Source organism: Amblyomma americanum, chromosome 7 (assembly GCF_052857255.1).
Source record: "Amblyomma americanum isolate KBUSLIRL-KWMA chromosome 7, ASM5285725v1, whole genome shotgun sequence".
Taxonomy (NCBI): Eukaryota; Metazoa; Arthropoda; class Arachnida; order Ixodida; family Ixodidae; genus Amblyomma; species Amblyomma americanum.
In genome coordinates, this window is record NC_135503.1 from 91,182,138 (window position 1) to 91,207,415 (window position 25,278).

Here is a 25,278-nt window from a genome sequence, read left to right on the forward strand (position 1 = left end):
CTTTCTCTTTATGAAGGCAAGAAACTGTACTTTTTGAGGCTTCACTACATTCGAATTACCTTTGCAACACAGAGTTTTTTTAATTATTTTTCGGGCTAAAGTAACAGTGTTTTGCCTTTTTTCAGCCGGTAAGATATGTGCTAAGGCTGTTCATCGCATGGAACGGGCTCGCTATCTTGCTCCTCTGGTGTGTATCCTGCACAGCTATGCTCCAAACAACCGTTCTGAGCGTAAGCACTCTTTTTACCCTACAGCTCGCCCATTAAGGGGTCTTTCTCAGAAGCTCCCCAAACATCCCTCAACATAATGGCTATCTTATTTTGGTCCTGTGAAACCCATGCCACCAATCCGTTATTACTCGCTTTCTTTTAAATTCAGCGATTGCCTGGCCATGCATTCGCTCGCCGCTATGGTCAAATATGTGACTGATTGTATGTGAATGTTTCCAGCACTTATATTTTCGTGCATTAGTGAGAGTTGATCTTGCATATACCGTACATTTGAAAAAAACACAACAATCATCACAATCACTCTGTATTTATCATGCTTATCTGGTGTACCCTGCCATGTAGATTGTTAGGCTGAAATTTGAAATTAACAATACGGAGTGCCTCTTCCTACGCCTGTTTAAAACTTGAGCATGTTGCCTATACTATCTTCAACTGTTGGACAGCCACCCATGTTATCTTAGTTCACTTGTTAGCTCACCTCTCGTGTTTAATAATTTGGCACGCCCACAGCGTGTTCAGAAGCAGGCTATGCGTGTTGTGTCGTGTCATGGACTGGAGTTTACGGGAAGGAACAAAAATGTGTCCGAGTTGCGATAGAACCTGTAATTTTCGTATGCGTATAAGTAAGAGTTGATTGTTTAGTCATAAAGTGTGCATGGTCTTCCAACGAGCCTTGGGTTTTAGACTAGATCTTCGTTTATTTTTTGTTCATAGGTTCCACCTTACGCCCAAAAAGCCGTCCTAAACGAAACACGTCGAGCGAACAGCACTGTAGGCGCCTTGGCTGATACACAGGTGAGTGCCCCTCTCGTCATTTGATCATGAGCAACTGAGCTGAGCTCAGCCGGGCATTGTGCGCTTTGGCGGCCATATAAATTGGACCTTCTGTCGGCTTTTCGTAAACTTCTTTGCTTTTGTAGACTAGGACCTGAAGTTTGGCGCCTTAGCTCACAAACTAAAGCAAAGGTGCAAAGAAGTGGATACAGTGTGTAATGGAGGATGCATATGCTGGTGAGGGCATCTGGGCTGTCACAGAAAAAATTTTCGTCCGAAAAGAAGAAATAGAAATACCTAGAACAACACTGAAATGGCAACGCGTAGAAATTCTTTAATTTGTTACGTGACGGCAAGCCGATTTATACAGTACGACATGACAGATGGCTATGGCATCATTCAATGGCAGACTACCTGGCACGAGCGTTCCCGTCCTGCACCACTGCCCACTTTGTCGTCATCCAGTCAGTGACGTCGGTGACTCCGGGTAGTGTCAAAAAGAGGACGAAGCTGGCAGTAGCGCAGGACGGAGAGCTCGTGCCCAGGCCATCTGCCATTAAAATCATATCTCTTTGCCATCGGACATCACGTCTCATTCTTCGGCTGGGCGCCACACACACACACACACACACACACACACACACACACACACACACACACACACACACACACACACACACACACACACACACACACACACACACACACACACACACACACACACACACACACACACACACACACACACACACACACACACACACACACACACACACACACACACACACACACACACACACACACACACACACACACACACACACACACACACACACACACACACACACACACACACACACACACACACACACACACACACACACACACACACACACACACACACACACACACACACACACACACACACACACACACACACACACACACACACACACACACACACACACACACACACACACACACACACACACACACACACACACACACACACACACACACACACACACACACACACACACACACACACACACACACACACACACACACACACACACACACACACACACACACACACACACACACACACACACACACACACACACACACACACACACACACACACACACACACACACACACACACACACACACACACACACACACACACACACACACACACACACACACACACACACACACACACACACACACACACACACACACACACACACACACACACACACACACACACACACACACACACACGCGCGCGCGCACGCACGCGCGCGCAAAAGGCGGGTTCTCTAGCCGAAATGTCGTGAATTAAGTCCTGTTATGTTTCTCAATTTTTGGTGATTTTATATTATATTGTTCAATCAGCTGCTAAGAGATCACTTGGTATATATATATATATATATATATAGATACCAACAAGGTTCGCTTACACGTAATATATAAATAGCCACGAAAGCAGCAGACTGGACAGCCGTCGCCGTAGCTAAGTTGGCAGAGGACCGGACGCGATATTCGGAGGTCATGGGTCTGACCATCTTTAATGATTTCAGCTTACCTACGCGGATTGGTAACAGTGTTACTGCCGATACTAGTCCAGACCTCACGCTTGGTAGAAACTTGGCCCACCTGCAGTGGGAAAGAATGCTTTCCACACTAGGCAGCGATCAACACCTAATTCGAATAACGCTAAACTATCGCCGATCTCAGCGCAAATTTACCGTTAAGCACACTAATTGGGGCGCGCTCCGCAAATTTAGACAAGCACAGCCAACACAGGCCCCCTTCGACCTAGACACCTGGATTATTCAGTTGCAAAAAGACATTCGCCAACACACTCAAACGATCGACTCTACGCCAGACACCCCTGTTTTTGACAGCAAGCTCGCCCACCTCCTCCAAGCACAGGACAACATAATGCAAACACGGAAGACTCAGAAGCACAATAGGAGACTAAAACCCAAACTTGCCCAGATTCTATCCCAAATAGAACAATGTAGTGCCACTCTTTGCAAAGCTAACTGGGCTCATGTTTGTGACGGTATCCGCGGCAATCTCTCCACAACCCGCGCTAGGCATCTGTTGCGGCACATGCCAGACCCCACGCAGTCCAAAGCTCAGACGCGCCTTAGCATTCGCCGCCTCGCTCACAACAATCGACAGGACACCGACGCCTTCCTCGCCCAGGTGAAATGCACCTATACAACCCCCGGCCTCCCTTGCAAGTATCCTGATTATGCAGGCCCACCCCAGCCCGAGCTTGACGCCCTAATTACAGAATCAGAATTTCGCGTCGCCCTATTGAAATTACGGAATACCGCTCCCGGAGATGATCAAATTACCCATGCAGCTATCAGAAATCTTGACGATGCTTCCATCTCTAACTTAGTCAACTACTTTAACGAATGTTGGTAGGCAGGTACTCTCCCTGCCTCGTGGAAGCATGGAAAAATTATTTTTATTCCCAAACCCCACAAGCCTATCACCCTAGACAACATCCGCCCCATTTCTCTTACATCCTGTCTAGGCAAGGTCTTCGAGCACACAATTCTTGCTCGGCTAACAACGTACATGGACGACAACCACATTTTCCCCCACAGTATGCTCGGCTTTCGTGCGCATCTATCTGCGCAGGACGCCCTACTTCAAATTGCGCATGACGTGCTTGATGATACCATCCCCCACCACACTAAAGCTATCCTGGCAGTTGACCTCACCAAGGCATTTGACAGAATTCGACATGATGCCATCTTACGGGAACTGCAGGCTCTACAGGTAGGCCCTAAAACCTACAAGTACGCTCGCGCGTTTCTCTCGGGTCCTCACTGCCTCCTTGCACATAGATCAGATTGCCGCATCCCCTTATACACTCGGAGAGCTCGGAACCCCTCAAGGGGCGGTCCTTTCTCCCCTTTTCTTTAACGTTGCTCTCATCACCCTAGCTCACAAACTGGCTCTAATCCCACACCTAAAGCATACCCTGTACGCTGATGATATTACCACATGGACCAATCATGGCTCTGACGGGGAAATTGAGGAAACTCTTCAGTTAGCAGCAGACACCATCTCCTCTCACGCGTCATCCATCGGGCTCGAATTTTCCCCATCTAAGTCAGCGCTCTTCTTAATTAGACCAAAATCTAACACTAACTCGCCCATCCAAATCAATTTAAAAGGATCCCCTATCCCCATCACACCCGCCCTTCGCATCCTTGGCCTCCACTTGCAGGATTCTGGACGAAATGAACATACCCTTAAAAGGCTCAAGCCTCCACGCAATCCGTGTTGCACCTTCTACGCCGAGTGTCCTCCCTTAACAAGGGTTTAGGCGAAGCGGACAACATGAAAGTAGTGCATGCATTTACGCTTAGCCGCATTCTATACGCAACCCCATATCTCAAATTGAACCGCACGGAAACCGAACGCGTGAACACCATGGCCCGCCTTGCGAGTAAGGCAGCCCTAAACCTACCTCGTAGCACTAGCACAGCCAAATTTCTTGCGCTAGGCATGCATAACACCATTCAGGAACTAGTTGACGCGCACCTTCAGACACAGCACCTTAGACTTGCCACGAGCGCCACTGGCCGCCTATACTCTCCTCCCTTCGCATCAACATACCAGCTAACCAGTCAACCCTTATAGCCATCCCTCGACACATCCATACACCTCTCGTTGTGAAACCCCTTCCTCGAAACGTCCATCCCCATTATCATATCCCTCGCCGCGTAGCTCGCGCTAATGCCCTCCATAAGTATTATGGGCAAGCCCACGATGCCGTTTGTGTAGATGCCGCATGTACAGCGCATGAAGCGGTAGCAGTTGCCTACAATCCAACACTACCTCACCCCCTAACTCACCGTCTTCCCTCGGGCTCTACTCCTGAGGAGGCAGAGGAGACCGCCATCGCCCTAGCCCTTGCACATTCGGACGCCCAATACATCTTCAGCGACTCCAAAACGGCTCTGTCCAACTTTTCCAGGGGCAGGATTCACGCCCCTGCCTGGCAATTGTTGAACACCCCTACTCAAAATTTACCACGCAGGGTAGAGCTTCAGTGGGTGCCGGCTCACTCTGGGAAACCTGGAAACGAGGCTGCCGATAAATTGGCCCGAGGTCTGATTTGCCGGGCTCTGGACAGTCTCGATCCAGGATTCTCGAGGGAGCGGGCGCACAACTTTGCGGAGCTCACGCAAATGCCCCGTTTGTACCGTCGGACTTACCCTACTCCCCACCCCTCTCTTACGCACTCCCAACAGATCCTCTTCAGGCGCCTCCAGACCCACTCTCTGTCATCCCCTCAGCTTTTATCCCCCTATTGCGGCACATCCCCTGCATGCTCCCTATGCGGTGACCCCCACGCCACACTCTATCACATCCTTTTCGGCTGCTCTGCTGACCCTCGCCCGCGGGGACAGCACGCCATCTCGAGCTGGGAGTACTGGGAGGTCCTGCTTATGTCTGCAGACCCGACATCGCAGCTTGCTGCGGTGACTCGGGCTGCCGACGTCATGTCCCGGCATGACCTACTTGATGCAGTGCGGGACCGCGCAGTGGCCCAGGGGCCCAGCTGGGTCTAAAACTCATTTGCTGAATAAAGTTTTTCTGTCTTTCTGTCATGGGTTCGGATCCCACCGTCGGCATGGTTGTTTTTTCTGCTGCTTTATATGTAATTTTCTTCACACCTATTGATTGGCAGTACAATTACAAAAAAATTACAAACATTCCCCTATGCACCTTGGTTTCAGTGACTGCTGGCTTCCTTAACACACACACACACACACACACACACACACACACGCACACACACACACACACACACACACACACACACACACACACACACACACACACACACACACACACACACACACACACACACACACACACACACACACACACACACACACACACACACACACACACACACACACACACACACACACACACACACACACACACACACACACACACACACACACACACACACATATATATATATATATATATATATATATATATATATATAGTAGCAGACAAGTTAAAGGAAATGAGGGGCCCGTTTGGTAAATTTATGAAGGGAGCCAACAGTCACCGAAACTAAGGTGCATAGGGAAACGTTAATTTTTTTTTAATGTGTTGTGCTTATCAGTGGAATATTATAGTACTTAGATTAATTAATCGCTTAAAGAAAATTACTTATAAAGCAGCAGAAAAAACAACCATGCCACCGGTGGGATCCGAACCCACGACCTCCGAATATCGCGTCCGGTGCTCTTACCAACTGAGCTACGGCGACGGCTGTCCAATCTGCTGCTCTCGTGGGTATTTATGTTTACTTGGTGTAAGCGAGCCTTGAGAGTGTTCACCAGTGCCACCCTCGACTATATATATATATATATATATATATATATATATATATATATATATATATATATATATATATATATATATATATATATATATATATATATATATATATATATATATATATATACGAACATTACGCTGAACTAAAACACGCTTATCATTTCAACACAGATCTCTTTAGCGTGCAAGTCATTATCTCTTTAGAGGACGCAATCCGAGCTGAAATTCGGATCTTAACTGCCTGCATGGCAATGTAGGACAAAAAAGCTGGACTTAGGAGATGATTTTGAGATCTACTGTGCAGCATGAGCCCATCGTTCAAACACCTCTCTGGTTTGTACAAAGTAAAAACTTTAGCAAGCTTGAGAGCGTTAGATAAGAGGTAGCGCCTGATTTCATATTTCGACTGCACCTTATGGTTCTTCGCACACAATTTCGCGGAGCATCACTTGGCTATCCTCTACATGTTGCTTAGTTAATGCGCGGAAAAACTGCGTGTACCGTATCTTTTGTCCAGGGTATTCTGAGACGCTAAGAAGGGTTGTACACATGCGGCAGAACAGCCAATTTGCCGATGTGCTCACTTTATTTTTTTACAGGATCAACCTATTGCAGGGTCTTAAGTTAAAGCGGACTGAAAGAAAATGCGGGCTCAGAGCAACTCTTTTTACCAGAAAAGCAACGTGTGGGAGGAATTGCAAAAAAAAAAAATCTTTAGACAGGGAGCCACATAAGTCAACCCCTCGCAGAAGATTTATCTTCTGTATTTCGTCATTTTGCAAATAATTGTTTTAAACTGCCCGTTAGTCCAAGTCCTAGCTGTTGGTATTGACAGCTGTGTGTTCGCAGGCCGAAGATTACAACCTCTGGACACCGATCGCCATCTTCACCGGTGTAGCTTTTGGCAGGGTATGTAAAGGTTCATTTTCTATTTGATCTCGCTTATAGTTTGCGTTAAGTGTCACTATGAATAACTGTTTATTTCTCAGCGTCGCTAAATCGCGACTTGAGGATGATAGTGAATTTTTATGGCGCAAAGTATCTTCAGCAAAGAGCGCCATAGCACCAGGTATTTTCATTACCTTGTGCCATTGCGCCATTAACTTCTGCCGTTTCACTACCTAAATCGCAACTTACCTTTTCCACGCCGTGTACATGAAACTACGTACAAAGGTTTATGCCAACATGTTCTAAATACCCGGTGCCTTCTAGTCAAAATTTATCACGTCATTCTGAGAAAGGTGTGTTAATGAAAAGTAGGCGCGAATGAGCGACATCCAGCCAGCGTTCAACAACTCCTAGTCTCTCATTTTGTGACAACCTTTGCGAGAAAAATAGGAAGACATTTTTCGGGTAAAAATACTCGACTGTCCTTGGTCCTTCGGTTTGTTTCATTACATTCGGGATGGTATTTCACACAACTCAAATAACCAACAGAAAATGGACCAAATGGTAACTGTTTCGATCTGCTGGCCTATCGATTTCTCAAATTTTAGCGGCTTTTGCCATTTTTTTAATATTCAGTCCTGAATTCAGCTACATTGGTGAGCATTATGCGGAGGCAATCATTGTTTATTAGATTTCGTCATAATTTTAGCATCAATGGGTAAAGTTAGGCTAGCGCGTATATGGCATCTAATTTGGGATCTTAAGCAATGCTCAAATGTGTATTCATTTCAAGCTCATGCTTTGTAATCAATTATCTTTCAGGTAAAACATGAATAAACTAACAATTTTCTATTGGTCAACACATAAAAAAAGCGTCACCACACTCAATTACGCTTTTCTTTCTCTCGCTGAGAGTTGGCTTCCTTCAAATGTATACGTCATAACCAGGCCTTCATGTGCCTGCTCAATGAAATAGCAAGAGCCTTGGTTCTGGCAGGCTTCGTATCGTATAACATGACAGAGTTTACCTTACCGTCCGTTCGCGTTGCACGTGGGACTTGCTGTATTATCGGCCGTTTGTTATCCGGCGCTATGGACGATGATGGCACTTGTGAGCACTTTCAAGGTGAGGCGAATGCTGTAGAAAGTAGAAGCTTTCACCACCTTTCGAACCTCATTTCAAAAGAAAAGTTTTGAATTCACTTAACCAGGTGCTGTTACGAACCATAAGAAGACGAAGAATGACACTGGCTTCAAGTAGGCAACCGGTCTTCTTAATCAGCAACTGCAGGCTGTAGAGCCACAAGGCTTTGAAACCCTATTTATGTACCACAGGGAGTGAAGAGTGTCACAGGGGCTTACCTAAATGGGCTAGCAAACACAAGGGAGTCTGGAGAAATGTATATCTAGCTGGTAATTTTTAGCTTAAAACCCGAAATTGTTTGGCCAACCGTGTAACCAATTGTTAAAGTTATATATATATATATATATATATATATATATAGATATATATATATATATATATATATATATATATATATATATATATATATATATATATATATATATATATATATATATATATATATATATATATATATACACGGGCCCCTCATTTTCTTTATATATATATATATATATATATATATATATATACACGGGCCCCTCATTTTCTTTACCTTGTCTGCTAACAGCTTAACAAGGGTCTCGGTTCTGGCAGTCTTGATGCCATAGGTAGCATAAGAGGGCTCTCGCGAAGTTTCCGCCCTCGCCGTTATATGAGGTTCCACGTCACACTCGTGGTAATACAGGACGTGCTACCTCCGCCGCTATGGACGAGGGCGGCGCTAGTGAAAACTCTCAAGGTTCGCTTACACGCAAAAACAACAATACCTATGAAAGGAGCAGATTGGACGGTCGTCGCCGTAGCTCAGTTGGTAGAGTACCGGACGCCGCGAAATTTGGAGGTCGTGGGTTCGGATCCCACCGGCAGCATGGTTGTTTTTCTGCTGCTATATAGTTATTTTCCTTTAAGCAACATTTTAATTGAAGTATTATTCTCCCATTATTCAGCCCCACAAATTAAAAAAAGTAATAAACATTCCCGTATGCTCCTTGGTTTCGGTGACTGTTGGCTTCCTTCATAAGTGTATCAAACGAGCCTCTCATTTTCCTTCCCTTATTTCCTATATATATAATCCAACCTCATGAAGGAAGACAATGGCTAGTCATGGCGCTGACAAAGAATTCCTTTAGATTTATGCTCTTCAGGGGCAAAAGCTAAACGCTACACTCACTTCCCCCGAAAAATTAACCTGCACTCTCGCCGCCAAAAAAACCCTTCTAAAGCGCATAATTCCACATGGTCCACTCTTAAAAGCACCCGTTACCGACAAATCTAGGTTGTGACGGCAAGCCGGCAGGCGCCACTGAGGTCAACAGACGATCAAGCTGGCCCAGAACAGAAACAGTTTATTGAGCTATTCTGAGGCGACAAACCGAAACCCACTGGGTGGAGGAGGTAGCGGCAAGTGTGTTTGGCGGACGTCGGGTTAAGAATGACGACCGCTGCGGGCCACGCGCAGTTTAAAGGCGGCAATCAACCTTGAAGATAAGGCGCCTTAGGTATTTGCGAGAACGATCAGCGGGGCGCGGCTTCAATCATTCCAGAGAAGTATGGTTCCCTGTCGCGTGACAGCATGGTAAGGCTACGCACTGATCGAAAAGCAATGCCACAGAACAAAGGAAACAGCAATATTTTACAGCAGTGTCATTCTCCTTGTCCATCATGTCAAGGCGAAAAGTTTCAGTGTTATGTTCAACACCAACAAAGCAACAGAGAGGTAAATCAGGGCGACACTCAGTGGGAAATGCCGATCCGCCCAGGTATTCTTGAGAATTAATGCATCGTATATTGATTCGACAGGAACACCGAAATTGTCCCACTTTTCGTTCAAAGTTCAACACTGCACACCCCAGTTAGCTTTTATTTGTAGTCAGCCCGCACAATTCCAAGGTGTTTATTAATAGGAGAATTTTAGCTTGCATTCGCAGCGAAGTGCGGCGAATGCCATCACGAAGCCGCAGCGACTACGACGCCTGAACTGTGGCTGAAAATTTGTAGAATTCAGAAAGCAGCTGAACGTCCAACAGCCAACGACATCCAATGAAAGAGCTCGGCCAGCCTCCTGTATCAGCCGTCAAGTGGTATACGCCTTTCCCGCAAATGCATTTAACCCTGACACGTTCTCTCGACGTGGACAAAGTGTAAATGTTTGCCTTTTGTTTATTCGCTGAGTTTATTCTGCCTGACATATCGAGCAAAATTAACATGAAAACTCGCACATTGAATATCCTGGTGGAAACTCTTTCAACTGTACCGTCGATCATATATGGCACCCCCTACCGCAGGTCGCCCTCCTGCTGTACTGCTTCGTGGGTTACCTAGGCTTTCTGAAATCCGGCGCCGCTGACGACAGCGTGTTCGACGAGCCAGTGGGGGTTACGCGCAGCTCGAACGCTTCTTTGTCGTCCGCGAACTCGACTTCACCCTCGCCCCCTGACAACTTCGATGGAACGCACTTGAACACAACCCAGCGCTCGACGCCGCAGGACCCTCATGTGAAGACCATAGATACAAAGTGAGACACATGCGCTCATTTTTCAGACTTTTGCATGCCAGTGCTGCCATGCTGCCATGCTTGCTGCAGCGATGACCATATCAAGCACTGTACTGCAGTGGCTTGAGGCACAAACAGCAACGCATCTCAATTCTTGTCATTGCTGTGCTTTTGGATTGCTTTCTTTGTTTGATATATATGTTAATTACTCTCCTACAAACTAATTTCATATAGGAGAGGGAAAAGCAACCTCGTCGTCGGCACTAATTTATTGTTTTCCAGCTTCTAAGTTCCCTCATGAAAATAAGTAGCCTGTACTAAGCACTGTTCTGATTTCTGATGCATTGCGCTGCAGAGCATTCAATACGTGTAATTCATCTTTTGATGAATAGGGCTGATAACTTAAATACTTTGCTCAAGTAAGCAGAGCAAAACTCGAAGAACGCAAACCCCCATTTGAGTATACATCAATTTTTTTCTTCAGTGCCTGCGCGCCACGTTTCTCCGGCCGCGACCCACCCAGCAGTCGCACGTATTTTGATGCTAAAGCATTACCAGCCTCATTAGGCGAAATTTTGTACGCGACCGGCGTTGTTGTTGAGGCGGAGAGGTGGTCCCAAAACGATGAAGTCATCAGGCCGTCGTCGACCGAGGCGGTTGCGTCAATAGATGGCGCAGGCATATAAGGTGTCGTCACGGCACCCACTTGCCGCGCGGACGATCTCAATATTACTCGTGTGGTGGGCTGCTACGTGAGAAAGAAAAGCGGCGCGCGGGTAGTGACGTCGTCTGACAGATACCCCTGAGTCGGAGCCAATTTAGCATCACCCGTACGCAAGGCACTCTCTCGCAGCAGCCTCTAAAATACGCAGCGCGCTGCAGTGGGCTTGACCTTGAAGGTTTGGTTTGGTTTATTGGGGTTTAGCGTCCCAAAGCGACTCAGGCTATGAGAGACGCCGTAGTGGAGGCCTCCGGAACTTTCGACCACCTGGGGTTCTTTAACGTCCACTGACATCGCACAGTACACGGGCCTCTAAAATTTCGCCTCCATCGAAATTCGACCGCCGCGGCCGGGATCGAACCCGCGTCTTTCGGGCCAGCAGCCGAGCGCCATAACCACTCAGCCACCGCGGCGGCTATGACCTTGAAGGATCGTTGCAGCAGCTGTACCCTGATGCGACGCCATCTGTTCCTCCTGTGGTGCGCTTGACTAGAGTCGTTGTGTGCAGCTCGAAGTTCCAAACGTGTGTTTGTCTTCGTGCACAACCACGCAGACGAACCATCTGTCACAAAAAATTAAATTGGAAAAAACTCGGCCGTGCAAGAACTAATGCTTCCGCATTCCCGCACGTAAGCAGTCTTAGTGCCTCAACGGAATTTATCTTCGCAACTATGCGACTCCACTTTATTCGTTTTCTTAATTTAGTGTCTAAAAATTCCAAAACTAAAGTTCAGCACCTTGCACATCGAAATGTGAACAACATAGCACATGCCGGCCATACACATAGTTGCACGTGACGTCACGTCACTGGGTTCGCTGCTGGAGTAGCTGTGGTTATGATTCGTGTGGTGCCGCAAGGGATGCGAGACTCGGAAAAAACGGCCTGTTCCGTGTTGCGGCCTGCTTGAATTCAAATGCATCTTCCTCTTAGCAGCTCCTTCATCATCATCACCACCACCACCAGCTTGATTACGCCCACTGCAGGGTAAAGGCCTCTCTCATGTCTCTTTAATTAACCCTGTCCTAAAAATCGCATTTGAGCTTGTCACCGCTTGTTCAATACGTGGAAAAGGGTTAGAAGCGTGTGACCGGCGACCCCTCACAATGCGCCGGGAACAGAGAAGAGCGCGATGTCAGCCTGTTTCCGGACATCAAGCGGTTCCATGATCAGCTATACTTTGTGACCGTCGAAGGAAAGCGTAGAAATTGCTGTACCTGCACATTGTCTCGAAGAATAAGTGATCCCGCAGCGTAAAACTTTTTCTTTACTTTCAAGCTTTTTGAGCCTGTTGAACTGACCTCGAATCGTTGATACAATACTCCTTCGAAGTGCTACTTCCTACTTAGCTTTCACAGCTCACGAAAAACTTGATTTCTCCAGTCAGCTGCGGCTGCAGAGGAAGATCAGTGTGCGGCGGGCTCGCTATGCCCGCTGTGTTGATATCGGCATGCCATTTCCAGACCTCAGCTGGCCGCTTTTCGCTCCGTCCATTTTCACTGCGTACTGACGGTGTACGAAGTCTTCTACAGCTAACACTTTCCCCAAGAAAGACTGGCGGGACCCAGTTGTGATTCTTATCGTCAAAGTACTTGGGTGGTCTCCATTAAAACGCAAAGAATCAGGTTAAAAATCAAAGCTGTCGTTATTTCATTATTATCACGCTTTTGACTGGCGCACATTGGGGATTTACCCTTCACGATGTGCGTGCCACGTCTAAAATGTTTGCGGCTCTCGCGATCGATGTTTGCACGTTGGTGTCCCTTTCTGTTCAGCGTGCCTTCGTTCGCTCGTACTGATATTCTGAGACCTTCCATGTAGAAAACTTTGTGGTCGTCATAAATTGTGTTCCACGGCTTATAGCTGGGCTTCCAGAGACCAGGTATCACGCACACCAACATACTAAATTAGTTCGGCATGGTAACCGCGACAGCTGGTGGTTCATAAACACGACACCTACACATGCTAGGATCCCTTTCACCCACGTCACTGCAACCTATGCGTATACCAAGTTATGTCTCATATACAGAGTACCACACACAAAACTAACTGAAGAAAAAGTGTTGCAGATGTCTTCTGCCAGCTCATCCTTCTGCCATCCTTGAATACGAGTTATAGAAAAACTTCAACCTATTCATTCTTAGGAAATTTCGCCCCAGCCTGTTCTGTGGAACTTGTGAAAGACAATTATTTCATCTTTTGATTTCAACTTTACATAGTTGCATTGTAGTGAAGTACACTACGGTGAAACAGAGCACAGATTTCTTCACGAGTAAAATTTATTTCTCACTTGTTTTATCCCATTCCGGGTCGGATGGTCGAACTCTTTCGCAGCTGAATTTTGGTGGTAGGTGGAATTCATTTGCGACGACCTTCGACACAAGGTTCAGGTGGTGGTGGTGGTGAAGAGCTTTATTACTGGCAGAGCCCTTATAGTTCAAAATTTCAGAGGTGGGCGCGGTAAAGCTCAGGTTCACTATCCCATCGCACAGCGGCTGTAGACCCAAGTCCAGAGTTGTTCCCCAGCGCTGCCACTTTATGCCGCCTGACGCACCGCGATGTTTACGTTTCTTTGAGGATTTCTAAGCTATGCTAGCTCCGTGACAACGCCTTTATTACATCTCCGATTTATTGCTCTTCCGGTCATAGAAAACATTGACCAGCGTATTTCAACAGTAAGGTTTAGTTACAGCAAGTTTTTCCGTAGTCATAGAGATTAAGCCCGTGGGTTAGTCGTAACATTTAGTTTGACATTCAGATCAATTGTACCAGTGTTTAGCATGCACTGACTGCGCTGTCTGAGTGACGTACCACAGAGATAACGGTTCTTTATTTATTTCTTCTTGTGGAAAGCAATAGATGCATAGGTCACAAACAGTTGCAACTTCTGTGTGCTCTTTATCTTTCTTGTCAGCCGTAAAGAACACCCACAATTACGGCTGCGTTGTCGCTTCCGTTTCTGTGCTCTAGAAACGTCATCAAATTACCTTTGTGAACTCCGCTGAGTCGCAGACCTACCTTAATGCAAGTGTTATCCTGCTTTCATCAAACAGCGCTTCGTTAGGATCCTTTGTTTTTATGCTGGGCGGATTGGTCACCTATAAAACTATTGCACTTGCATGTCACCATTGTCAAGAAACATCTTATAAATACTTTGAATATTTTATCTCACAGGCGAAACAAAGTTGCAGCTAAAGTATGCTAGCTGCTGCGGAAAAGCACAGTTGCGCTCACTTTATCAAATCTTGCATAATGATTAACAAGGAAGCCAGCTTTCATGACTTCTGCAGCCAGAAAAAGAATATTGTTTTTGAAGCCCTAGGTGCGCGTGAAAACATCGCGTCGACGTTTGTACCAATGTCAAAGAATGTAATTAAATGGTGTATACTTTTCTGTGACTAAGCCATATAGCACCAGCAGAAAAATTGTACGGGCTGCCCTTTGTCACACTGACTGCCTTATGGCACACCGACAGTCCTGTGACATACAGAAATAGGAATTTAAATTGGGAACGGTCGCGGATACATTGCCGTGCACGAAATATGTTTAATGCAAGCAATAGCAAGCTATTGGTTGAGAATTTTCTGATATCGCGGCAACGAGAAACAATGCGCGTCAGTTCACTGTAGTACGGCCTGGTACACGGAAAATGTGAGTATAGTTCTCTACTTCGCACACCTACAAATGTACGTTACGTGCTACTATGCGTCAACGACCGAAATGAGCACGTCCGTGCACCTAAACATGTGCTGCACACGCGCATCCCCTTCGAGCTGCAGTCCAACCGGGCCATGCGCGCCAACAGGTTTCATCTTGTGTCGAGAGTAGGAGCGCCAACGCAGCCTGCGTGTGAGGGTAAAATAAATGGAGATTTTCGCGGCCATCGCAGCAGACTGTTTTGAACTGTTGGGAGAGGATTGGGAAGCTTAATCCCCAGCTCTTTGCTACGAGCACAGACCAGAGTACGATGTGGGAGTTTCACATGGGATGTTTGTGAAAAACGCCTTATTGCCCGCAGGATCCCGGCCGTCAAAATCGAGCCAAAGAGGCGCAAGCCCGACAGAAGGGTCCGCGCCACGCCCAACCTGAGCTCTCTGGGCGAGGGTGTCGCTCTGCGCGTGGTGCCAGGCCCGTCCTTGAAGAGGACGTCCTATGTCTGCTCCGTGTCCCCACCGCTCAGCCATGCCAGGATAGACGATGGCCGCTCAGAAAACGGCATCAACGACCCGTTAACAGACATGCCAGCCAGCCTCGAGGCAATACAGGCGGCCGCTTTCACTTCCATCTTCGGCTCGTCTCCCCACAGGTTCAGCAACGTGTTCCCGTCCTTCATGCACGGTGCTTCGCACACGGTGCCGGGCGGACCTCGCCCGGATGCAGCAGAGGCCGCCACCGCCCCGGGGTCAGCAACGACGCCAGACAACAAGGACGTCAGTCCGAAGTCATCCCCCGAAAGCCAGCAGGGAAAACGACGGGAGTGCCGCCGCCGCGAGAAAAGAAAGCGCAGCCACTCGAGGCCCAGCAGTCGAGCCTCCAAATCGGCGTGTGCCGACACGCCGACCCCGGGCAAGAGGCACAGCGGTAGGAAAAAGACCTCCGCCGTCGACGTGGTTCCATCGACCGCCGTGGAAGAAGGGTACACGGGCGACTACGGCGACGATGATCGCGGCGACCCGATACCGTGCAATTCTTATGTGGCGGGGGAAGCCAGCAGCGAGATCGTCGCGTCGGTGCTTGGCATCCACAGGGTGGTCGAGGCTCCACCAATGCCATTTATTTTCCGCACACCGCCGTCTATGACGGCTGCCCAGGGGACACGCGACGACGTCCTGTCTCTCAGGATGGGGGCCGCTGTACTCAAAACTGACGAAGCTGTGCAGACCGAAGACACTTAGGAGGCAATATTAGTTTCATATACTATTTGTACTTATCTCCATGAGCCGGTTGTTCCTTGTTGTCAATTTCTATCAAACCGTAATACTTTGTCCCTCAAATCAGTCTATCTGCTTTCATGTTTCGGATGCTGTTCGCTTGGTTATGAGCTCCTGTAATGCGTGCTCAATTGCTCAAAGCCTTTTCCTAGGTCTCGCGTGCGTAGTACATTCTTACTGTGCCGTCGAGAGAAGTCAACCGCACGTGCGACCTGCGAGATTAATTCGTTTCTCAAGTAGGAACACAGCATAAACTACCAGTATATCGTGCACCCCTAACTGCCTTCCAGAGACTCTTAATGGTCACATATCTCTAATGAAAATGTTTTCGATATTTGCTGAAAGGTTTTTATCGGGTCTTTTCCTGTCATACTTTACACTTATTTCGTGCAACCATATGCATTGCTGCGCTTCGCTGCTTCTGCCCCACAACGTTTTATTGATCACAACAACTAAAATGGAAAACGGGGTACAAGTTGTATAATCCTTGCCTCCGCGCAGCACGTTGTGCCGAAGAAAATTTCAAAGGCTAGTGCGGTCATACTGTGTTTCGTTTCCGCAAAAGCGCTCTGTGCCAAACTGGTATGTTTAAGTGATGTGAAAGTGACGTCGTTTACATGTTATTGCATTCGCGTTATTGTATGCTGATTCAACCTGCCTATCACTCTGCCTGTGTCGTATTATTCAGTTGTCGGGAAAAAATGTTACCCCGTCTATTACTGCGGGGTGGACAAGTGGTGTGACATACGAGATTCTTTCTTCCATGGCATGCTGTCAAATCTGGACATGACTGGAGCGTTTTCACTTCATTTTCTGCAGAGTGTACAACGTAACTTTGAGCCATATGAACACACTGGCGCTCTTATTCCTGAGGCAGCTCTCAACGGGCACACACCTTGCGATCATTCAACATTATCACCGCACGGGCAGAATTTTTCTATTGTCTGTGTGTGAGCAGTACGACATAAATGTGTGTTCGTGCGACATGGGGCCGCACTCTGGCGACGGCTGAGTTTCTGGAGTCTATATTTTTTTTTTTCCGCCAGAACCACAATGTTAGCATTATTGGCCACTATGGAAATAGGCACACCATTCCGCGTGTTTCATTTCGCGCGCTTTACTCCTATTCCTCTCGCCTAACCAGAAGTGGGGCACTGTGAATTTTATAGTTTCTCAAAATTACCTTTGGGAAAAAAGGCACCGCGGTAGCTCATCCACCTTGAAGATGGGCAGGAATTCCGGGAACTGGAAATTTTCTCTCTTACTTTGCTGTGAAGCATAAAACCTTGATTCAGTCGTATATACGGCGTTTCTCGACGAGAGTTTAAAGGAAATAATAGTTTCGATACCAGCCCAACACGAACATGCACGCTAGTTACATTTGCTAAAAAACTGAAGAATGCTCTATAAAAATATAAGAATTTATTCCGCCCACAGTGAAGAGTAATACGGTGCCGCTTCGAGTTTACACCAGGAATCCAAGCTTTGGGGCCAGAACTAACGACAAGTCAAATATGAAATGTCCATTTCCGAGCATTCATGCAGGGGGAAGTGATGCTCTTTAAAACGCTCACAAAGACGGCTGCGGCTAGTTTCCCTGTTGGCGACTTTGTGAAACTTTACGGGGAATTTCAGGGAACACGGTCATACTAGCGCTGTCATTTCACAGAACGGAAGAGCTGAATGTGAACGAACTTATTCGAGCAAGCGTTACAGCCTGCCGTTCACGATGCTTCTCATTGACTTTAATAATTTTCTCGTTCATAATATAAAAGACAGCTGCCGCCGTTCCGTCACTGCTGGTAATCGCTGGCCACTTCCACATGTTTTTTTCATGGTCTACACAATATTTGTGCAACACCTGTATGTCTAGTGCTGTTCCCGCTGCGCCAGATGCTTTCCCGTTGAAAATGAAAACAAGATACACTGTGTCCAATGAAACTTGTGCTACGCTTTAAAAGCCTGCATCCTGTGCAGCAGCCCTGTACAAACATTCGGGACAAGTAGGTTACTCTAATCTTGTATGGCCGAAAGAGCAAAAAAGAACACAAAAGATTAAAACTTGTGTCTACACTTCTTGTCCCGAGGCGTGCTTACAGTACCGAGGCGGGGAAATTGTCAAAGAACCAGATATTCTTTACCTAGCTCCATCTAACTGTAAAAGAATACCTTGGCGGCCAACATGACTGCACACAAGGAATGCGTGGCAAGACTGTGTTGTTGTAACGCAGTTAGCAGCCTTCACTAGCAACGTCCGAAGGCGCAACTTAGCAGAACGGTTTTAAGTTAAAGCCGCCAGTGTCACAGTCAGTGCAAGTTTTATAAAACAAGCCACCACAATGTTTACACGAATATGTACGCCGTGTAACCGTTACGAAGCCAAATAATCAGTGTATCCAGCGCCTCAATAGCACTTTGCTATGAACCAGGCATCCAGCCTAGGAAGCATGGAACTGCTCAGGAAAGAGCATCCGTACAACTCCTACTCGCGCCGGAAGTCAGCTAGGTTCATTCTCAAAGTTGCTGAGCGGTCTTAGTGCCCCAGTTTTACCTTTGGGTAATTTCAGACGTGCGAACGAAGTGTTCTACTTGCATGCAAGCATGTCAGCTCGAGCTTGGCAGCGTGCTGAGCTGAATCTTGTGCAATATGCAGACGAGTGCAATATGGTAGGCATTCCGTAATAAATATATAAATAAATAAAAACTACGTGCTTCACACCGTTTCGACTTCAGTACGGACGTGAAGTCCGGAGCATGCCTGATGGCATGCCCGCGTGCCCCGATTACAGCCAGCTCACACCTGAAGCCCAGCTAATTGCTCAGTGCGCTGAAGAAGCCTGTCAGCTTGTCCATGGGCACATCGGGCAACAGCAAAGCACAAATGCGCGCCGCTGCAACCTTCGTCATCGACAGAGCACTACAAACCGGTGACCAAGTCTAGGCGTAGACTGCAGTCTATCGCAAGGCTTGTCTGAGAAACTGCTGTTCCACAACTTCGGCACGTACAAATTGCTACGGTGTGTCAATTATGTTAATTATGAAGTACTTCCAGAAGGCCCCACGCAGCTGCGACGCCTACAGCTGAGCTATTACATTGTGCACGTTGTACGGCTTAAGCGGTGCTGTAAGCGGTATGGGCAAGAGTGCTCGAGTCGTCGCGCGCTTCAACTGCGGGTCTTATCTTGCTTTTCAGTCTCCCTTTTTTATTGTCGGTTTTACTTTAGCTTGACTGCGATCCTGTCAGCATCACGGTAAGTCTCTTCTTTTTCGGAAGGGTGGAATAAGCTACCTAGTATCGCCAGGTGGAGCATAGTTGAACTGAAATACAATGACGTAGTGCTCACGCTTTCGCATGTCGGCCTCCTTTGCCGTTTCCTCTCGCGTGGCTCAAGTTGTTAAATCTCCCCTCTTCAACAAGCAGGTGACAATACCTACAGATGCAAGAAAAATTTGCACGGAAGCGAAAGCTGTCATAATGTTGCTTGGAATGACCTCGAAAATATCACTCGAGAACGATGCCAGGCGAGGAGACGCTCTCTCCTCTCTATTTCACTGCATGCTTACAAAAGTAAGTCAGGTGGTTGCATTCGGAACCGCTAACTGTAGGAATTAGTGGCTAAAACCTCAGCAAACTGCGATTGCATTATTGCAAAGCCACGTAGGTAGCTATCACAGGGCATGAATTGCAGCGCATTGCTGAATACCTTTCCGAAAAAATGTAGCAGGAGGCTTCCAAACCCATGCTTCTCGAGTATGGTTCGACGATTTGAACCCCCATAGCCGACTGACATCATTAAGCTGTGAGGTTTACTTGTCTACTTTGAGACAGGAATGCTTCACCGTCAGCTACCCTTTCTTCCTTAGGAATTTTTCTCCTTTCCACTCGTTTAGACAGTGAGTGTTTTAAATACATCTACAGTAATAGTTATTAAATCGTCCCACTTTGCTCAAATAAGCGAGTACCTGCAGTTTTCTAAGTACTTATTCTTAACGCAACCCCATCCTCTGAATGTGTTGCCTTCTCACACGCATGCGGACATGTTGAAGTTTTGTTTCTTCCCTCGAGTAATTGAACGCTGGAATTGTGGCCGGCGATCTATACGCTCTCTGCAACCAGATTATTCTTTTTATATGTCGCTGTTAATTTGTGATGAATGATGTGTCTTCCCCAACTCCCGCTATAGCCCCAACGGAGCGATCTACAAGGCCTTCATACACTGAAAATATCCAGTATTTGATGCTCACTTTTAGCGATGGCAGGACTTCCCGAGCCGATATTTTCAGCTTGTTTGGTGTTTAACCAGGACGCTGCACAGTGGTTGCATGAGGCTGACCGACGGTTACTTTACTTTGCGAAATGGGCTGCAATAGCTGATCTGAATATTCATGCACCAGCGTGCATTTGTTTATTGTAATTTTATATTGAATCCTTTTTTTTCACTTCGAAGCGAATTATCCCGAAAGATCAATTCCCCAACATTGAACCACAGCTTATTTTTTTTTTGCTTGGAAGGTAATTTTATTAATCCATCAATTTCCGCCAAATTTAACCCTTTCGCTCAGGAACCACAAGAAAACCTAACAAACATAGGTGGAAAGCTACTCAAGTAGAGTTGTAGAATGAACGTAGGGAATTTCGTTTCCCAGGATGCTTGTTGCACAATGGGGCTTCAAGATTCGTAGGGTCCAGCAGCAAAAATATATATAAAGAATAAGGAACTGGTGCGAATAAGACAAAACTACCCGGGGCATTTGACCAAAGGGCACATGCCCGGGCGATTATATCTCTCAGTTGCCCAGATTCTTGTTACGTAACACAGAAAGAAACTAGATCATTGAAGCCAAGTAAGCAAGGTCTACATGACCGCTAGTTCTGCCATATGCACCGTTCAAGCAGCGCTGTTCCTCAATGAATGGGGCTGCCCTGTTTTACGGCGAAAGCCTTTAATGGCTCATGCGGCGTCCGTCCATCCGTCCGTCCGTCCATCCGTTACGCTCTTAAACAATGGCCTCCGAGATAACTCGTGCGCGCTAGTTCACTACGCATGCGCCAGCAGGCGCCACCGAGGCGTGCACCGCGCCGCGCCAGACACCTCGCAGCTGACGACCGAGTCGGGTGCCGCGCAACCTCCCTCCTAGCGCTCGCGAGCAGCAACACCACGCTAACGGCTTTCGCCTCACCGCACTTTAGGTCAACTAAGTGCCCCCTGATTTTTTTTTTAATGAACCACCGAAATGAGCACTCGCTTACTCCACAGGTCGCTGCCACATGTGTTGTGATTTACCGTCTGCGGTTATGGCTATGATAGTTCACGCCTCCAGCAGCACTGCACCTTACTGCGATGTGCTCTTTGGTCATTGTTCTGTTTTTTTTCCCTGTGCTCTTCTGTCATAGTGCTGTTTTTTCGCTTTGCTGTTTTGTCGCTATGCCGGTTTGTCCGGCGTGCTGTTTTGACGCGTGCTGTTTTTTCCTTGTGCTGTCTTGTTTGGTTTGGTTTGTTGGGTTTAACGTCCCAAAGCGACTCTGGCTATGAGGGACGCCGTAGTGAAGGGCTCCGGAAATTTCGACCACCTGAGGTTCTTTAACGTGCATTGACATCGCACAGTACACGGACCTCTAGAATTTCGCCTCCATCGAAATTCGACCGCCGTGGTCGGGATCGAACCCGCGTCTCTCGGGTCAGTAGCCGAGCGCCAAAACCACTGATCCACCACGGCGGCTGGGCTGCTTTGCTATTCTTCCGTTGTGCTGTTTCTTGTGCGCTGTTATGATGCATGCTGTTTTGACGTTTGCTGTTTTTTCGTCTCCCCACTAGACGCAAGCTCAAAGCATCAGACTTAATTCCTTTAAGCCCAAGAAAACAAGTATATCGATCTCTCACGACTACTGTAAGGCCGAGTTAACTAAGCGTTCTCATATTTGGCGGCGTGGCAAGCTATTTAAAGATGACGGACGAAGGAATTCACTCGACTATGACCGGCTACGTGTAACTGACGACATGCACGTACGGAATGAAGTAAATCCATAGGCAATTCAGTTCCATAAATTTGGACCTACACCGACACCCCACTGACTCGAAACGAAATAACTCCGACTTGTCTTAAAGAAGTCTTGTCCATAGCTCCAGCAGCCTAAAAGGCATTTTTTCCCTTTACAACTTTTTATACTTGCCGTAAACAAAACATGAAATACGTTCAATATCATATACAATAAAATTAGTCCACGTTCGCAGAATAAAATTAGGCGTGACCTCGAAGTACGAGGAGGGGCCTTGGCAATAATAACAAAGAATGAAACTCAGTGTGCTGAAATTGAAGCATTCCAGACCACTGAAGGAACTAGTGTAAACTCAACTATAAACATGTTTATATTTTGTTTGGCGTCGTTTACCGACCTGTAAACAGCAGTGTTTTATACGTGAAAGCATTGGCGGCTTTCCAGGGAAGCATGCTCAAACCAAATCACAATCTGGGGCTCACTGGCAATTTTAACATGTCAGGCATTGCCTGGAATGCACTCGCTACCTCTTGATACAATGATGCTGACAATGCACAACTTCCTTTCGATTATTCATTTTTTTACTGACTTAAAACAAATAGTTCCTGTCCCCACTCCTATCACTGCAAGTACACAATCGATTCTTGGTCTTATATTGCTGAAAACGTTTCCTGTGCATCACTCAGTCACTACTGCTGATGGTAGCGCGGACTACAAAATCGTACAGGTAAATTTAAAAACCAATAGCAAGAAAGTGCCAACCTCGGATAAAGCTTTCTATAACTTTTCTGCTGCTAATGATGAATCTGTCCTCGACAAAGGGCATCCTTCGCTTTCTGAATCGGGTATGGTGGTGACATTTCACACCTTTGGAGCGAGTTCGAGAAATTACTGTGATGATGTATTGACAGGTTTGTTACTTTCTAAAGAAAGACTACAATACGTCGGAACCCAGGAATTAGTCGAAACATAACCTATCTAAAGCAGCGTGCTAAACGGAAACGGAAAAGCAAAGTTACATTAACATTAATCAGTCATGAAACAACTTTATGACTAAACTGAGTCTTGCTCGTTGTAGGTTTTATGGCAAACTCTAACAGCTTTCTTGAAGGAATCACTGAAACTTCTGGTGCTATTGGTAAGGTTCCGAACCAGGTGTAACTCAACTAAACATTAACGGTGAATTGTGCACAAATCTTTCCACTGTTGTTAAGAAATGCAACACTAGATTTGCTCCGGATCACAACGGTGGAAGTCTTCTCTTTCTGTTGACGGCCATCGCAACTTTAATCTTGATGAAGAGGAGCAGCAGCCGTTGCATCTTTTGCACTAGGTATTAGCAGCAAACGACGGCCGAACCTGCGGGTAAAGCCATCCGCAATTGCCTCCAAACGTGGCCTGCTGGAGCTGTGGTCTGCTTTATCTTTTTCATCAACCTTCATTTTACTATTAGCAGTGTTGGTAGCAGTTCCCCATAAAAGCAGTCAAACAAACAGACAAACGAGCAAACAAACCCGGACAAACAAATACAAAACGTCCAAATGGGGGCAATGTCTACTATAAGAGCTCTCGCGCTAAAAAGCTAATGCGCGAACGGTCCGACTTCCGCCCCATCGACAACATAAGGCATGTGTCCAAAGGCCGTCCGCCAGGTGTGGATTCACCAACTCGATAGACTCTCTCAGAGGTGATCGTAGAGGAGGTGAAAGCTGTTACTGTGAAGGCGTTTTATAAAAAAAGGCCTCCACCGCCTAGAAGACGTTGAAGTAACGAGCGTTAGCTGTTTGGTTTACTAGAGGAAGAAAGCGAAGAAGAACGCACCGCTCGTCTCGAGAAACGGAATGTAATACCCTTTGAAATGGGGTGGATTGCCACAATGCCCAGCTATGCGTGCACGCACGCCGCCTAGCGGAACGATCACCGCCTAGCGCCATCTCTCACAGAAATTACGATGCACGTCTACCCACTGTCGAGTTGCACCCCCTTTAAGATATGTCTCAAACGAAATTTGCTTCCTTTGGGGAGTCAAGGTGGGCCTAGAATTCGGCCTGCGGTGCGATATGGTAACGCTTCAATTAGTAATTGCATGTATACAATGTTTACCTATTATGTAATTTTGGTTTTATTTCTATACCACAAACCATAGGATTTATTTGCCTACCAATTTCGGTATACAACTGTCCCCGGATGGCTGCCCGTTGTTGTCTGAGTATATATAGCGGAACGAATGTGTACACGCATAGCTGTTCCGTAAGGGGCGTTTTCCTATCCATTTTGTGATTTTTTCGGTGAGAGGGGAGGGAGAAGATGAGAGGGCACAACTAATTTTAATGACCGCCATCTTGTATTCGAGAAACCGAAACTATGCCGCCATTTCGTCTCCCGACGTCATACTTACATAGTTCCACCTCTATCCTTCATATTAGACCATGACGTCATCACCGGCACGCGGCAGGTGGTTGTTTCTACGATGCTATTGTAGATGGCGCTACAGGTCTCAGTGAGGGATGCGCTCTTTTCTAGTTTCAGCCACAGATGGCGCTTTGATCTCAGGGTAGTCCAGGGAACACAGATATTCCAAGAAGAAGGGGGAACCAGAGGTTGAAGTAGACAGAAAATGGGATACCTCCATAAAGTGTAGAAGGGAAGCATCCTATTGGATTAATGAGAAAATTAGAAGAAAGGGTGCCCAATGGATGTCAAAAGTAAATAAAAG

At 46.7% G+C, this 25,278-nt stretch overlaps 1 protein-coding gene across 1 annotated transcript; it reads left to right on the forward strand.

The window, feature by feature from the left end:
* Positions 1 to 1,406: 1,406 nt before the first annotated feature.
* LOC144097925 (uncharacterized) lies at positions 1,407 to 16,559 on the forward strand. The gene is made up of 4 exons (XM_077630524.1): positions 1,407 to 1,481; positions 7,226 to 7,315; positions 10,706 to 10,935; positions 15,652 to 16,559. The coding sequence occupies exons 1-4, from the start codon at positions 1,407 to 1,409 to the stop codon at positions 16,526 to 16,528; spliced, it is 1,272 nt and encodes a 423-aa protein (XP_077486650.1). The 3' UTR covers positions 16,529 to 16,559.
* The last annotated feature ends 8,719 nt before the right edge of the window (positions 16,560 to 25,278 follow it).